We start from the raw sequence: 17,931 nt of genomic DNA, 5'->3' as shown, positions 1-17,931 counted from the left end.
TGGACGGGGCTGTCACCACCTACTGCCTACCCCTCAACCGTGAGGAATGAGACAAACGAAGGTAGCCTCTAGCCTAGGCACCATGTCTATGCTATCAACTACTACTATAGCATGCTAGCAAGGGTTATCCATCTTTATCAGGGCCCTTCTACTAGAGCATCCATCACGGGGACGGATGATGAACCCACAAACAAATAAGAGTATAGCTTAACTACTCAAAGACTTTATACCAAAAGAATCACGAATACTCACTTAGCGAGAAAACCCATTGAGGCACAAGTATCCATTGAGGTACAAGGCGGGGAGACATCGACAAGCTCGGCTCTTCCCCGAACTCTCCCTCACATCTCTCCCTACTACTTTTTTATAGCAAGCTAGGGCCTAAGCCCATTGGAGTGGTGTTTCTCTTCTACTTCTTTGGTGCTCTTCTTCTCTTGTGTGTTGTTGGAATGAGGAGGAGAGGTCCTTGTTTTATAGGTGGAGAGGAGGGGGGTCCTTGGAAATATGCTTCGTCCCCATATGGAAGAAGCAAGCCGACCTCAAACCATCATTTAGGTACATTGAACCTGGCAAGCACCTTGACACCGACGTTGGGCAAGGCGGTATGTGTCAACCGACCAAAGCTGAGGCCAAACAGGCTAGGTTGGGGTGCGGCCGCACCCTGGCTGGCACGCCTGGCCACCGCCTTGCTCTGGTGGGTTCATGGCTGAGCCTGGACCTCTACTACGTTGGTACTCAGCCCAATTTCTTTGGTTGATTAGGCCTTCTCTTGGTTCCTTTGCGCAAGGTCTGCTTTACGCTTCTCTAGATTGCGCCTTTTGGTATGTTTTCCTTTGTTTTCCATGGATATGTCCTGAAAATGATCAACTCACCAAAACTCATGGAATACGTTAGTGTAAGACCCTATTTACTAAGTTTGGTGTTTTGTTTGGATGGATTTTATATAATTGTTGGCGGTAAAAGTGTGAGTGAAGGACCGCCAACACAAACTATTCTCATAATCATGAAGATTATCAATTAAGAACAAACTCATCTTTAGATTTAATTACTGCATTTGAGGTCTAGTCATTGGTCCTTGAATAGCAAATGGAGGAGCGATGGGTGCATGTAAAGAAGTGATGTCCTCATCACCTAGCCCAACAAGCCAACTCAACGTATGGCATGACATAACACGGCTATCTACTTAGGCTGTGCCGTCCAACTAGGCATCTATAGTGCTTATCACCAAATGAATAGCACATTTTTTCATGAAATTAATCTAGGAAAAAACAGGTACCTATGTTGTGACTAGAACTCAAACCCTAGCGAACATGTCATGCCACAAGAAAGCTATCCATCTAAACCATGTAAAATTCTATATTTCTACTTAGTCTATTATTGGTTAAAATCACCATCAAGATGTTTCATTTCAATTTTCCCATTAGATAATATTCTATTCTAGGTGAAAAGTTTGCATTCTAGCATTTTAAGAGCATTTTAAAGGTTGACCCATTGAAAGGATCAGCAATGTCTAGAGGGATGGGTTTGAATAAGCTAAACCTAAAAATTTCAAATCCTACAAAGAATTAAATACCAGGTGTCAGAAATTTTGGACTTACCTAGAACCAAGTTTAAATGTCTAGACGTCTGATGGAAAGTTCTACTCTATCTATAGATCTAGCCAATGAAACTTAGATGTACATTTACCATACATGTATAGGAGTATGTTGAGCATGTTCTGCAAGATGGATTCATCGTAGAACTTCACAACAAATAGATTGAGTTGAAATAATAAAAGGTAAATGGGACAAGCTCAAGAACACAAGAGCATGGGGAAAAAACTTTATCTTGAGGTTTGTCCACACCACAAATGTGTGTCTACATCCTCGTATTAGACAACAAATTTCTTGAGTCTCTTTCAACTCTCTCTTTTCATGCGACCACAAAGGTCAACCTCGACATTTCCACTAGAATCAATAGGGTGATCCAAACCTTCCCAGAGCACATCACACTCGATTGAGTGCTTCAATAGGTGGTGCCTAACCATCTAAGATCCAAAGAATCCGATAGTAACAAATAAAAAACCATCCAATTGTCGATGCCACAAGTGCTCAAGAATGTAAATTAGCTCTTGGAGACAATCTCTATTCTAACTCAAATCTTGCTCAAAGAAACCTCAAATACAAAGCCAAGGCAAGTAGAGATGTGAAACAAGTGCTGTGTCCTGATGTTGATGAGAGAGAAAATGAGGGGAGAGGGTAAAGGGGTATATATACACAGCTCTCCATAACTAGCCGTTGTTCATGTTTTGGATAGTCAATTATCGGAAATTCTGGTTCACATCTGAATTTTTCAAGACACAAGAAGTTAGAACTGAATCTGCATAGTCAACACAGAAATCAACAATAGATATCTAAAATTATGGTCAGTCTAACTGGAAAAATAAATTTCAACTACCTGCTCCACCCCATAAACTTCAAGGCATGGAACTTTCAGCCCCAACCAATATTTCTTACCACTAAATATACATTTAGCGGACTAAAGGCTAGGAATTGGGATTTTCCTATGATGTCTATGGTTTTGTTAGACATTTTTAGCACATGGACAACTGCAAGTTACTTAGTATTGATCCCCTTGATGGTACACCATTTCTATACTGAAAAGAAAACTGAAATGAATATAAAAAGGATCAATCTTCTATCGATGTTGACCAATTGCCGTAGTGTTCGTCCTTCGAACAATGGGGAGGCAGGGGTCGCTTTCTGTCATTCACCTTTTCATAATGATTATTCACTTAAATGATTCATAAATCTCATTACTTCTTTATTTGCATTGTTATTAGTTAACTAAAACCCATGGTAGGGTTAGGTGCACTTTTTCTCCCTTTTGCATGGTCAGTGGCGAAGACACGCGCGGGGGGGGGGGGGGGGGGGGGGGGCAGAGACCGCCAACATTTCATGGCCCCCATTAGTACACCCCCCTTAACTAGCTACTTAATGTTTCAGTTAGCTACTTAATGGTATTATTTGTATTCAAAATTTCTTCTCTAATATCATTATATATAATTAATTTTTTTGTTATTTTCTCCATCTCTTTTGTTTCTTTTATTTATTATTTTTTAAAAAATATCTAGTTCATCCTCATAGTTAAATGTAATTAGTGCTTTCTTGTTTGCTCTCCCTCTAAATTGAACTCCAATTGCATTGTTATTATTCAGAATTATTCTTCATGTTATCTTTCTTATCTTCTTTTGTTCATGTTATTGCTGTAATTCTTTTTTTCTAGCCTAAGAATTAGATTGATCGGGTGAAAGTTAAAGATCAAGGGCTAATTAATTGTATTCCTTTCTTCTCTGAAATATGCACTGTTCTTTTTTATTTTTTAGATTTCTTTTGTATTGTAACACAACCTTTTATTTGGTTTTTATGTATACTCAGTAGTGGCTAAACCACTGCTTAGCAACCCCGGGTAGCCGTCCGGGCTCATCAGCAAAGTGCAAAAGGGATTTTTTATTTGTATAAAAGAGAAACACTATAATTTTAGATAAATATTGCATAATAGAATTGTATGGACATGTAAAAGTTTTTAGCTCTACTAATGTTTGTACTTCGACCAGTGTATGTATCTCCTCACATATGATCGTTGATTGTCGGTTTGAACGGACCCCCTCTATGTTCAAAACCTGGTTCGGCCCTTGTGCATGGTGTCATGGACTCTAGTAGAATAGCACTGCGCCATGACATTGGTATTGTGGTACATACTACATTCTTTCTTTGTTGCAAATATAGGTCCATCAAAGTTTGTTCTTGGCTATAGTTGTAAAAACATTTTTAACTTAAACAAGTAGGGTATACTTTATGAAAACATTTTCATAATGAAATATGAATGTCAATCTCCTGTTCTCAATTTGAATATAATTTTAGATATTGATGTTTGAAATGAAAACAAAGACTTAGACAAACCTAAATTGACTTATAGTTACCACCATAAGAAGTATTGACCTATCAAGACACATAAAGGAGATCATATTGGCAGATATCAGAACCATAATACTAAACATAATCTAGCCACTCATGTTCCTTGTGATTTTGTTTTTATGATAGACAACATATCAAGACGTTGATGATGGCTTCTTTAAGTTGAAGTTTGTTATTTAGTCTCTTGAAGGTACTCTTAGGATAAAAGGGTTCATGTGTTTACAAGGATAATGAATACATGTGCCTCGGTATCTCAAAAGAATCATATTGGTAGATATCAAAACCATAATACTAAGCATAATTTAGCCACTCATGTTCCTTGCGATTTTGTTTTTTATGATAGACAACATATCAAGACGTCGATGATGGCTTCTTTAAGTTGAAGTTTGTTATTTAGTCTCTTGAAGGTACTCTTAGGATAAAAGGTGTTCATGTGTTTACAAGGATAATGAATACATGTGCCTCGGTATCTCAAAAGAATCATATTGGCAGATATCAAAACCATAATACTAAACATAATTTAGCCACTCATGTTCCTTTTGATTTTGTTTTTTTATGATAGACAACATATCAAGACGTCGATGATGGCTTCTTTAATTTAAAATTTGTTATTTAGTCTCTTGGAGGTGCTCTTAGGATAAAAGGTGTTCATGTGTATATAAGGATAAATGAATACACATGCCTCGGTATCTCAAAAGAATCATATTGGCAGATATCAAAACCATAATACTAAACATAATTTAGCCACTCATGTTCCTTCTGATTTTGTTTTTTTATGATAGACAACATATTAAGATGTTGATGATAGCTTCTTTAATTTAAAATTTGTTATTTAGTCTCTTGTAGGTGCTCTTCGGATAAAAGGTGTTCATGTGTTTACAAGAATAAATGAATATACACATGCCTCAGTATCTCAAAAGAATCATATTGGCTAAACATAATTTAGCCACTCATGTTCTTTGTGATTTTTTTTAATGATAGGCAGCATATCAAACGATGATGGCTTCTTTAATTTAGAATTTATTATTTAGTCTCTTGGAAGTGCTCTTAGGATAAAAGGTGTTAATGTGTTTACAAAGATATAAATGAATACACGTGCCTCAGTATCTCAAAAAAAAAAGCCACAGCCTATTATGAAAGTACAAAAATATTATGTACGCCTATCTGTATGAGGATTATATTTTATAAAAGGATCAAACTGTCAAAAGATGAGCACACATTGCTTGAGCCTTGAGCGGTTGCGCCCCTGCCGTAACGTAACCAGCAAAGAGTGCGGGTGTGGTCAGACGCTGACCAGCCGCCCAAGCACACGCTCCGCTCCTACCCCAAAGAGTGCGGGTGTGGTCAGACGCTGACCCGCCGCACGCCACGACAGAGGAAAGAACGCGCTGAGAGAGAGACGAGACGAGACCTCACCGCACGGGCAGCCACGTCGTGCCTCCGTGCACGCATACGGCATACGACAGCGCCATCCCTCCTTAAAAGGACCCGGGGCAGCGCCACCGCCGGATCCGACGGCCTCCGAGGCGGGCCCGAACCGCCGAAGTAGCCAAGAGCCCAAGACAACACGAGCAACGAAACGCCATCCCTGCCGGATTAGCGAGTCTGCTCTACTCCCGACTCTGCTCCAGCTCCGGGCCGCCGCCGAGATGGGCGCGGATGGCGGGCTGAACCGGGCGGCGGAGAAGCCCCGGGATGGGGAGGGCGGGGAGGCGAGGGTGTTCCGGTGCACGGACTACTCGCTGCCGCGGACGACGCTGGCGCTGACGCTCTGGCTGGGCGGCATCCACTTCAACGTCCTTCTCGTTCTTGCGTCGCTCTTCCTCCTCTCCCGCCGCGCCGCTGCCATGTCCGTACCTCCCATCCCGTCCATCCACCCCCATCTTTTCCTGCACCTACTCCATGATTCGACCAAACAAAAATAGACTCTTTTATGGTTCATTTATCCATCCTGCTGGTGACAACGTCTGTTACTAACCCGTTTCTTGATGCAGAGTGGTGGCGTTCCAGCTCTTCTTCATGTTCGCGCCCGTCAACGACAGGGACAAATGGGGCCGGAGCATCGCCAGGTACGCTGTTCTTCCTTCCTTCCTTTCGTTTCGAAATTCTAATAGTTGGGATTCGCTTCCCTCATCTTCTCGGTTGTTGACTTACGAGCATGCGCAGGTTCATATGCAGACACGCAATGGGCTACTTCCCTATCAGTCTGCATGTGGAGGACTACAAGTCCTTCGATCCCAGCAGGGCTTACGGTGCGTTCCCGAACCTGTTTTTCCATTCATGTATGCTGCCGTCTTCATATCCATTATCCAATCCACCACTGCCCACGGGAGTTGAGAAAGTATCAAATTTCGTTGCTGAGGGTAAAGGGAAGGGAATCTTTTATTTGCAGAGTTTGTGGTGATAGTGATGCTAGTGCTCTGCATTTGCAGTGTTTGGTTATGAGCCGCACTCAGTGCTGCCGATAGGTCTGTCAGCTCTTGCTGATCTTGTTGGGTTTATGCCTCTCACTAAGATCAAGATCCTTGCCAGCAGTGCGGTAAGTCAGCTAAATGCCTTGACGCGAAATGTCACAGGATTCAGGGACTCCCCTCATGACTGTTAATTTCGAATTGGGGCTAGGTGTTCTACACCCCGTTCTTGAGACAGATTTGGACATGGCTTGGATTGGTACCTGCGACGAGGAAGAATTTCCACCACTACCTTGGAGCTGGTTATAGTTGTATCGTAGTCCCTGGTGGTGTACGGGAAATGCTTCACATGAACAATGATTCAGAGGTTCGATTTTGTCATCCATCAGCAACACATTTATTGTATTACTATACATGTTTAATGTTGCATTTTACAATTAAACTTATTGTCTGTTTATTTGCCTACTGTCCTATGCAATCACATCAAATTCATTTGTTTTGATGGGTTTACATTACAGGTTGCATTTCTTAAATCAAGAAAAGGGTTTGTCAAGATAGCTATGCAGTCTGGATGCCCTTTAGTCCCAGTTTTCTGCTTTGGGCAGGTAGCAATCAATCAACCATGCTTTAACAGAGATGTGGCATTGTTAATTCCTTAAATTTAAGTTCCAAAAGAACTAGAAGGACAGATTAACAAATACAATCAAAGTCTATTGGCTCATGTCCACAGATTATATTATTGGTTAACAATGCAGATTTGGTGTCCTTGGGTGTGGGCATCCTTGTTAGCTAAAATATAATGTTGTGATGTTTCAAAAATCATCACAGAGATCATGTATGTAGTACATATAAAGTTAAGTATAGTTGAAACAATTCAGTTTGGAATTCATCCTAGATGTCAAAGAAGCAAAATAGACAAGCAGTCAACCTGACACTATTCATCATGTGCTGACAGTGACACTTGTCTTTTGCTTTTTAATCTCAGCATCAAAGGTGAATTGTAAACTGAATTGTTATGGCTACACATAACTTTTCTGATGACTTTTTTAAACATTGTAACATGATATTTTAGCTAAAGAGGACCCTCACACCCCAGGATGCCAAAACATTGGTTTAATGGTAAATATAATTCTGAAAAGATCATATTGCTGATTCTCTACTATTATCATTTGGTCAGAGCTATGCATACAAGTGGTGGCGGCCAGGTGGCAAATTGTTTATCAAGATTGCTAGAGCAGTTAAATTTACTCCTATTATCTTCTGGGGTAGATTTGGGTAACTTCATCCCTCTTAGCATTCTGTTCTTTTCCTTCCAGACTTCTGTTCAATACATTTTTTGAAACATTGTTTTCTGGGATTAGAGAATTTTTCATGGTCTACTGGCATTTCAATGCAGCACACCATTCCCCTTCCCAAGACCCATGCATGTGGTCGTGGGTAAACCTATTGAAGTCAATAAGAATCCCCAGCCCACGATTGATGAGGTATTCCAAAACCACTTTTTTGAGAGAAACATTTTGTAGGCTCATATTTCTCATGCTGATTCTTGGATTGGGTCCAAAGTCCAAACATAGACAAACCTAATTAAAAGTATATCCATGAATTTGAGGTATTGAAGGAAATAAGACTCTTGTGCTTGCACAAGAATGTCAATATGTTTCCTATCTTATTGTAATGAAAAGCTTGCTTTGATATTATTGACCTGTTCAAGTTTCTGAAAAGGAGCACAAAAAAGGAGTGAACACTCTAATTATACTCGGTGCTTGGGTTATATGGAAACGTAGGAATGTTTGTGTGTTTGAGGGGGCTTCTCCTTCGGTTAACACGATTTTGTGTGAGCTGAAGGACGAGCACAGTCTATGTTGCATGGCCAGTGCGAAGAAACTGCATGGGCTAGGTCTGACATTTGCAACCTAGGACAGTTGGGCTTGGTCGATTCATGTTTGTTTGCTATGTGTAAGAATATTGAGTCTGCGTAATAGCCTCACTCATATTTGGTCCCGTATGATTGAGGATCCTAGTTGGGGACCACCCCATTTCTCTAATACAATGAAATGCAGCTCTCCTGCAGTTTCAAAAAAAAAAAAGTTTCTGAACTCTTGTTCCTGGTGTTGACAGATAAATGAAGTGCATGAACAGTTCATCATTGCCCTGTGGGACCTGTTTGAGAAGTATAAGGGGAAAGCTGGATATCCTGGCCTTCATCTAAGAGTCCTATGACATTCCAGCACCAGACTCAGGTAGGATTCAGCGATAACATGGCTCTATTGCTCCTCCCTCAACTGAAGTGTCAAACTGCACTTCGCAGGCACTCAGGCGGTAGTTGGGACATTGTGGTGATGATAATAAGGCTCCAGCTCCGATGCCAAAGCATGCACGAGTTGCTCACGAGTCACAGAGCCTTAAGTTGCTTGCTTAACTTTTTTTTTACTGTTGCTTGCTTAACTTTGGTGGCTGAAATGGATATGCAAAGATAGGTAATGTAAATACTGGTTATGCGATGTTGCATATGAGAATATGAACATTGGTGAGATATAAGCTCCTTGTACTTGCAGCTGTGTCATCAGTGTCTGAATCACTAGGAAGTTGCTTATGCCGATACTTATGCTGATTTGTTGTGAGAGAAAAACATTATTCGTTGGCTGAAAAGTACTACTGAAGTAAATATTTATATAATTCATAATTCCGTGATAATATTTATACTTTAATTGTTTTATATAATTCATAATTCCATGATAATATTATATAAATAATAATTGATTAATTGATATATTTAATTATGAAATATTTATTGATAACTATTATTTTTATGAGATATCCTTGTCTATGTGATATATCCACATACTTTTATCTCTACTTGTGTAATATTTTATAATTTCTTTCACGAATGCACAAATTTGCCTTTATTTTTCATTAAGCATTGGTATTGGATACCCCAATTCCGTTGTTTGGATGGTCTTGGTATTGGGAAGTGGAAACGGTCTTGAATACCACATAGCATTCGGCCCGCCTGCTCAGCTCCGCCCACAATACGAGCGCTCCCCCTCTGTATTCACGAGAATCTTCCCCACGCGTAACGCTTCATCCGTGCTTGCCAATCTCGCGGCCACCGCTCCCTCCACTCGCTCGCACAGCCGCCGCTCTGCATGCTGGTGCTGTTGCCTCCACCCCCTCGCATGGTTGCCACTGCTCCCTCTGCCCGCTCGCCGGGACTCCTGAAAAATAGAATAGAGGGGGTTTCAAATCCAATCAAAAAACCTATTTTGGTCTTTAGAACCCAGTTCATTACTCTTGATGGAGAGGGAGGATTATGATAGGGAAGGTGGTGTGTGCGACCCATATATGGATTCTTCTGAAAAAATAGATCGTCTCTGGACTGTACTCTTTCAGATTCGGCAATCTCTAGTCAATAGAGGGAAAAGAGTAGAGAGTGCTGACCATGGCGGATCCTCAAAGACAAATGATTGATTTACTTATTCAAAGCAATTTACGCCTCAGCTCCGCCAACTCTGGACGAAAGGTTAGTCGCAGCAGCCCCAGCTAGCTAATCGGTGAACTTACTGAACATGCTCAAACTGGTCATCACCAAGATGACATGTGAAATGGATGCATAAGGATGTTGTGCTCTGCCTGGAATACAATCATAAAATTGAAAGTCTCTCTCCTAAGGGATCCAATCAGAAGGAATTCTCTCACTTCGCTCATGCATCAAGGTCTGATCCAAATTGAGCGAAGGCGGCCCTTCAGAAAGAAAAGATATGAGAGTTGTTTATCAAGTAGTACTGTTGGTATAAATTAATGCACACAGAATAATCCACAAGCGTACGAATATTATACAGACGTAGCACTTCACTGGGAGTATCCTAGTTTTATATCGATCTCAAGGAAACGTGTGTGAGAATAACCAAATCTAACTTAACCCAACTTCGCAACAAGGCTTAGATAATTGGAGTATAAAGGAGATCATAAAAAGGTCTTTTAGTTCTAACTTCGGTAAGCTTTGTCTTCTATTGTTCAATTCTGGGGTTATTACTAAAGAAAACACAGGCAGAGTATGTTTTCTATAGCAACAAAGTCCTGCTAGGCCTATCAACGGGAGGTGGACTACAAAGGATTCAACGAGGCTATAAGAGTCACCCTCATGAGCTACCACCAATCTGGAAAGTAGGGTATATCTATGAGTAATCGAGTCTAAGCACCACACTTACACTACCAATACTACTTTAATCCAGGAGCTACAAGGATTAAAGTACTCAAAAGAGAGTCGTAAACCTAAAGAACAATATGAACAAGATGCTTACTTGAATTAAAAGTCGATTACTAGAGAATCTCAAAAGCAAGCTCAAAAAGAACTTGATTCCACCAGGGTACAAGCGATAGAGAGAGCACCAATAGGCTGACACTTCCTCCAAACTCTTTCCTCTTACTCTTGTCTTTCTATCTCTAATACAAAACTAGATTCTATTGAGGACTAATCTTCTCTTGATTGCTAGCTCCGATCCTGGTGGAAATATGAATTAGGGCTTCTGGCCCTCAGGCTCTCAGGATTATTGCCTTCTCAATATCTCTTTTGGAGGAGGGTGGTACAGGCAGGTATATATAGGGCCCTTTAAGCATCCTAGACCCTCGGATCAAACCGACTTAAAAGAACAGCGTAGATGTGATCCTAGAGGCGGTGGAGAACCGACGTATCGAGGAGAGGCCGACAGGTGGGACCCACAGACCAGCTAGCCTCCAGGTGGGGCTGCCCGGCCCCCACATGGTAGTGGCATGAGCCCTGCTTCGGTGGAGAGCCTCCTAGAGTCTTCTAGAGTCTTCCTTCGTAGGTCCCGCTGCGGAATTCTATGATTTCCTTTAACGAATAGGTCCTCCTTGGTGGTTTTCTGATTAAATCCTGCTAAAAACATAGATTCACCAAAACTCGTGGAATTTATCAGTTAAAACCCCTAAGTCTATGTTGGTAATCCATTTTAGTCATTTATACGAAGTATATTGATAGTTTGTGATGAAGGTTAACTACCGTCAACAAACTCCCCCACACTTAGGCTTTTACTCGTCCTCGATAAAAGGATGGATTACTTAAGACATAACCTTGGGACAAGACATCAACATAAAACTATTCCTAGTTATACATGAACTACAGGATTCAAAGTGTCTACCATGAAACTTTGGATGGTTGAAGGATGGAATGGCTTGAAACAAATCACCATCTTCCTTCGGTCAAGTCAATTGGAGAAACATTTTAAGATTTTGAAAACAAAACATAGCTTACCTTCTCCTTTTGTGGTACTCTTAAATCACTCAATATATATGTGGTATTTTGGATCCTCACTGAGGCAATGATGACTTTGCCTTCTTTGTACCTACTTTTAAAGGCTTATGTGGAGCTCAGGTAGGGATAAATATGAAAACATACTTGGATTGCATATATTGTAAAGTCAAAACAAGGATCCAAGGAGAAAAATGTCATACTCTTAGATCAAGATGTGCATGTGTGTGGATGTATATGGTGGCTAACCTAATTCTACTAAGCTCCTTGAAACATATCTGTCGATGAAATATATTCGGCAGTCTACCGAGGGGTACACCCACGGTATTAGATGAATCCGTGGAGGTGCGCATGAGGGAACCGGATGGTGACACAGAATGTGAGAGACAACGATTAGGCAGGTTCAGGCTGTCAGCTTAACGTAATACCCTATGTCCTGTGTCTTTGTGGATTATATTATGAGAGATTTGATAAAAACGTGGGGGTCTCTACCCACCTTATATAGGTCGGGGGGTAGGGTTATAGGTCAGTTGTTTCTATCCTGATCGGTTTATAAGATAGGAATTATAGAGATTGCAGAATCTAGCATATCCAAACAGATCATTCTTGATCGCCAAGTATCTTCACGTAGTCTTGCGAGACACATCGACCTGTGTCGTGCTCCGCGTGGCGTAGTCTTGCAGGCTAGGCCTCCCCTAGTAGCTTAGCCCATGTACAGCCTTGTGGGTATCAGGGGTTATACCCCCACAGCTAGTCCCCGAGCGCCTTGTATCCGCCGAGCAACACCGTCTTGAGCTTATCCGAGCAGTTCTGCTTGTCGTCGGTCATTAGGAGTGATGAGGACATGACACACATACATATGACCATGTTTGGCACATGGTATGGAGGGGTAGGAGGCCAGCAAGGGTGTCCAAGTCAAGAAGGAGGTCCGAGGCTAATTCGGATCGAGTCCCCGAGGTGGAGGCCCAAAGCAACTCAAGTTCGAGTCTGTCTCGGATTTCAGGATCAGTCTGCCTTAAACTGGTCACCCAGGATGCATCCGGACTCCGTTTTCGATGATCCACATATGGATGGAAAGCTAATTAGATAAGGAAGCCAACCCAATTGGTTTCACGTCAAAACCCCTTCGGAATCAACGGGAATCGCCGAAACAACTCAGCGTCCAGAATCTATCAAGGTGTTGCGACACCGTCTTTTGGTCTGTTGGACCGTGTATCGTGTTTGGGCCCATTAGGGGGCGCGTTAAGGGGGGGTGACGCCCAAGACTATAAATACCAGCCATCACTCTCCTTAGGGTTTGGGTTTTGTTTAGTTCTTGATTTCCTTGTGAAACAGACGTCGTTTTGCTGCAACTATCGCCGCCAAGGCCGCTTGCTGTGAACCAGGGCCCCAGTTCTTGATCTTGTTCACCTGTGGCGATTAGTCCTTTCGAATAAAGACTTGAACTCTTTTTCATTATCATAAGCCTCATATTTATTTGCAATTTTAGATTGCGTTTATCTCGTTCTTGCTTGTGTTCTCGATTCGCTTGCAGGAAAGCCTTCTCGGCGAGGTCAATCGCGTTCGCGTGGTTGATAACCAAAGGAGCAGTGGTGTAACGGTTGTGGGGGTCCAAATCAATCTTGGTTCGAAGCCTAGATCGTGAACGTCGAGTCTCCACCAATCGACGCTATCATACCTTTCGGAAGATCGGGCCTAGTCTACATCAAGGAGCGGGCGTCTGACCAGTTTTACTAGGAGCCGAGCTATTGAAACAAGCGTCCGAGCTGTTGAACACGTCATCCGAGCTGTTGAACACGTCGTTCGAGCTATCGAACAAGGCGTCTGAGCTGTTGAACACGTTGTCTGAGCTGTTGAACATGGTGTCTGAGCTGTTGAAGCATATGTATGAACATTTCAACTAGGAGCCGAGCTTGGACTCACGTGAAGTCGAGGTTTGTCGTCATGATGTAAGGAGCTCAAGTAAATTTTTTTGAAGTCTCCATCTTAGATGAAGTGTGCCAACTTAGGTTTCGGGTAGTGAAGTTAGACGCTTAGCGTCCCTGACTTAGTCAGCGCGGAGGAACTTAGTCCTCGAGAGCGAAGGGAGATGCATAGTATCATGCCTTAGGCAGAATTGACTCGTAGAGCCAAACAGAGAGAAGAAATGATCATCATCCATGACTTAGTCGTGTCAAAGGGTTCTGGGTCCTAGAAATAAGCACATTCACCGCAAGGTGAAGTGTGCCCACTTAGTCCCTGAGCCTAATAGTAGGTGAAGCATTCACGTGGTGCCAGCATCCAAAGTTGTAGTCATCATGTGCTAACTCAGTCTCCAGCTTAGCTAAAAACTAGTCCTCGGTGTAACTAAGATAAGCAGCGTGGAGATAAGCACAGTCATCACAAGATGACATGTACACACGTAGTCCCCGATGAAAGGTCCTAATGGCTAGAGGGGGGTGAATAGCCTATTAAAAATTTCTACAACAACACTTAACAAACCGGTTAGACAATTAAGAGGCGAAGCAAGTGTAGCGCTAGCCTACAAAAAATGCAAGCCACCTACCACAATTTTAGTTTCTATTTTCTCTAACCACACAAAAGCTATGGCACTACACTAAGTTAGTGTGCTCTCAAAGACTGACTAAAGAGCCACACTAACCAAACTAACAAGCTCTCACAACTAGCTATACTAAAGAGCTTGATAACTAGTTTGCTAATGTAAAGAGAAAGAGCAAGATAGTTATACCGCCGTGTCGAGGAGTGAACCAATCAATCACAAGAATCATTATCAATGAAGACCAATCACCCCGGAATCAAATAATGAACACAATGATTTTTTAACCGAGGTTCACTTGCTTGCTGGCAAGCTACTCCTCGTTGTGGCGATTCACTCACTTGAAGGTTCACGTGCTAATTGACATCACACGCCAAACCCTCAATAGGGTGCCGCACAACCAACACAAGATGAGGATCACAAAAGCCATGAGCAATCCACTAGAGTACCTTTTGGCTCTCCACCGGGGAAAGGTCAAGAACCCCTCACAATCACCACGATCGGAGCCAGAGATAATCACCAACCTCCGCTCGATGATCCTTGCTGCTCCAAGCCATCTAGGTGGCGGCAACCACCAAGAGTAACAAGCAAATCCCACAGTGAAACACGAATACCAAGTGCCTCTAGATGCAAATACTCAAGAAATGCACTTGGATTCTCTCCCAATCTCACAAAGATGATGAATCAATGATGGAGATAAGTGGGAGGGCTTTGGCTAAGCTCACAAGGTTGCTATGTCAATGCAAATGGCCAAGAGAGTGAGCTTGAGCCAGCCATGGGCTTAAATAGAACCCCCCACGAAATAGAGCCGTTGTACATCTCCACTAGGCACTACTCGGGGTGACCGGACGCTCCGGTCAGATCGACCGGACGTAGGAGCCTAGTGTTTGGTCGCCCGATGCTTGCCATGTGTCATTGGCTTCAAACGCTGTTTGCCCGATCTCAACGGTCAAGTGATGACCGGACACGCTGCTCCGAAGTGATCGGACGCTGGACCTCAGCGTCCGGTTGTTTCTAGTAAGCATCCAGAAACGAGAAATCATGACCAGACGCGTCTGGTCATGCTTGACTGGACTCACCCAATGTCCGGTCACACGACGTCTTCCCTGTGTGCTGCCACATCAGCAGGACCGGACGCACCCCTCCAGCGTCCGGTCACTAAGTGACCTAGCGTCCGATCAGAGACCGATGCCAGCGTCTCTGCAACTTCTATTGACCGGATGCGCCGGTCCAACCAAGGCCAGTGTCTGGTCACATATAGTGACCTCCGTCTTTTCTGTATGGGGCACCGGTGGCACCGTCGGACTATCCACACTCTATAGACGGACACTCCGCCAGTGAAGTTCCTAACCCTTGCTCAAATGTGCCAACCACCAAGTGTATCACCTTGTGCACATGTGTTAGCATATTTTCACAAACATTTTCAAGGGTGTTAGCACTCCACTAGATCCTAAATGCATATGCAATGAGTTAGAGCATCTAGTGGCACTTTGATAACTGCATTCCGATATGAGTTTCACCCCTCTTAATAGTACGACTATCGATCCTAAATGTGATCACACTCACTAAGTGTCTCGATCACCAAAACAAAATAGCTCCTACCATTTATACCTTTGCCTTGAGCCTTTTGTTTTTCTCTTTCTTCTTTTCAAGTCCAAGCACTTGATCATCACCATGGCATCACCATCATCATGTCATGGTCTTTATTTGTTTCATCACTTGGAATGTGCTACCTATCTCATGATCACTTGATATACTAGGTTAGCACTTAGGGTTTCATCAATTCACCAAAACCAAACTAGAGCTTTCAATCTCCCCCTTTTTGGTAATTGATGACAACCCTTTTACAAAGATATGAATTGAAATTTAATTGAATCCATGTTGCTTGCCCAAGCATATTTACCATGTGTAAAAGGATATGGACAAGTTTCATGAACCCCAAATGGTAGCAATTGCTCCCCCTACATATGTGCTAAGAGTTTGGATTGTAGCTTGCAAATATGCTTAGATAGGAAACATAGGAGACAATGTCTACCAAATGATGCTAAGGTATAAAAGATGGACCTTTGAAGCGTGATACCAATCGGAGTGCACCATTATACCATCATTAGCACCATGGTTAGCTCGATACCACTTGAAAACACTTGGAAATGAAATCACTATATAAACTTATGCATGCTAGATTTTCATTTCATCATTCAAACCTATAACTAGCATACACCACACAAGCATGGATATTGAAATTTAAAACTTGTGCCATGCAAGCGAACATATGAAATGCACATTCAAATGCACCATACAAGTTCATGAGCTTGCCCCCCCTACTTGTGTGCTCGTTAATTGATCCCCTTCCTTTATCATATCTCTCCCCCTATGTCAAATTCTCCCTCTTTGTTGTCTTTTCACTATCTTTGTACACTATTTCTCCCCCTTTGTTATCAATGACCACAAAGGTTCAAACTAGAATATTTGCCAAAGATATTTAACTCGGTTTGATCCAAGGACAAGCTTCTTCACACCTCCAAATAAGGGTTATCTCGTACCATGTTGAGTTAAACACTTAGAGCTCATTTTTTAGATCAAACACTAGGTTTATAAGCCCACAAACATGTCATATGCTACCACTAGACCAAAACAAGTATAGAAGCAATAGTGGTACCATATAATCATCAAATTCATTTGTTTTTAATGAATGAGCCTATTAAATATGAAAGATGTCTAGATGCACTAAACAAGTCCTTAGCAAGGATGTATGCCATGCCAATCAACTTTTACCTTGGATTGCTCGAAGGAGAGGCATGCCATATAAGTGGGGGGTGCATCAATACATATTTGAGAAATCCAATATGTTCAACTCATTCCTTAGCTTGCAAAACTTTTCTCATCCAATGGCTTGGTGAATATATCGGCAAGTTGATATTCGGTGCCTACACTCTCAATGCAAATGTCCCCTTTTTGTTGGTGATCTCTTATGAAATGGTGGTGGACATCAATGTGTTTTGTTCTTGCATGTTGAACCGGATTGTTGGTCAACTTGATTGCACTCTCATTGTCACATAGCAATGGCACTTTCTTGAACTTGATTTCAAAATCACTCAAAGTTGCTTTCATCCAAAGTATTTGTGCACAACAACTACCGGCGGATATGTATTTGACTTTGGCGGTTGATAATGCAACACTATTTTGCTTCTTTGATGACCATGAAACAAGTGATCTTCCCAACAATTGATATTTGCCTGAGGTGCTCTTCCTTTCAACCTTGCATCCTGCATAATCCGAGTAGGAGTAACCAACTAGCTCAAACTTTTCTCCTTTGGGATACCACAAACCAACATTTTGTGTATGCTTCAAGTACCTCAATATTCTCTTTGTAGCCTTCAAATGACTTTCTCTTGGTGAGGCTTGAAATCTTGCACACATGCATACACTAAACATGACATCCGGTCTTGATGCGGTCACATAGAGTAGGCTTCCAATCATAGACCGATATAATTTTTGATCCACCATATTTTCACTTGCATCACTATCCAAGTTCCCATTTGTTCCCATTGGTGTGCTAATGGCTTTACTATCACTCATGCCAAACTTCTTGATCATGTCCTTGATATACTTGCCTTGACTCACAAAAGTACCATTCTTCAATTGCTTGATTTGAAGACCAAGGAAGTAACTTAACTCTCCAATCATGGACATTTCAAACTCATTAGCCATCATCTTTCCAAACTCTTCACAAAAGTCTTGATTGGTTGATCCAAATAT

At 42.0% G+C, this 17,931-nt stretch overlaps 1 protein-coding gene across 2 annotated transcripts; it reads left to right on the top strand.

Moving 5' to 3' along the window:
* Positions 1-5,333: 5,333 nt before the first annotated feature.
* LOC136528065 (diacylglycerol O-acyltransferase 2D-like) lies at positions 5,334-8,972 on the top strand. Of its 2 annotated transcripts, XM_066520961.1 has the most exons (10): positions 5,345-5,805; positions 5,951-6,025; positions 6,123-6,208; positions 6,389-6,495; positions 6,579-6,734; positions 6,886-6,972; positions 7,545-7,642; positions 7,764-7,851; positions 8,486-8,607; positions 8,676-8,972. In XM_066520961.1, the coding sequence occupies exons 1-9, from the start codon at positions 5,606-5,608 to the stop codon at positions 8,585-8,587; spliced, it is 999 nt and encodes a 332-aa protein (XP_066377058.1). In that variant the 5' UTR covers positions 5,345-5,605; the 3' UTR covers positions 8,588-8,607; positions 8,676-8,972. The 2 variants fall into 2 exon arrangements, with proteins under 2 accessions (XP_066377059.1, XP_066377058.1); XM_066520962.1 differs by lacking the exons at positions 7,764-7,851; positions 8,676-8,972 and having other exon boundaries at positions 5,334-5,805.
* Positions 8,973-17,931: the final 8,959 nt, after the last annotated feature.

Source organism: Miscanthus floridulus, chromosome 19 (assembly GCF_019320115.1).
Source record: "Miscanthus floridulus cultivar M001 chromosome 19, ASM1932011v1, whole genome shotgun sequence".
NCBI lineage: Eukaryota > Viridiplantae > Streptophyta > Magnoliopsida > Poales > Poaceae > Miscanthus > Miscanthus floridulus.
Note: the sequence above shows the minus strand (reverse complement) of the source record. Positions and strands in the feature narration are given on the sequence as shown.

Bases quoted from the DNA above. Each gene is read 5' to 3' on its own strand.
- LOC136528065 (XM_066520961.1), top strand. From the start codon at position 5,606: ATGGGCGCGGATGGCGGGCTGAACCGGGCGGCGGAGAAGCCCCGGGAT. The intron at 6,026-6,122 runs GTACGCTGTTCT...GAGCATGCGCAG, and splicing joins TGGGGCCGGAGCATCGCCAG to GTTCATATGCAGACACGCAA. The intron at 7,643-7,763 runs GTAACTTCATCC...ATTTCAATGCAG, and splicing joins ATCTTCTGGGGTAGATTTGG to CACACCATTCCCCTTCCCAA.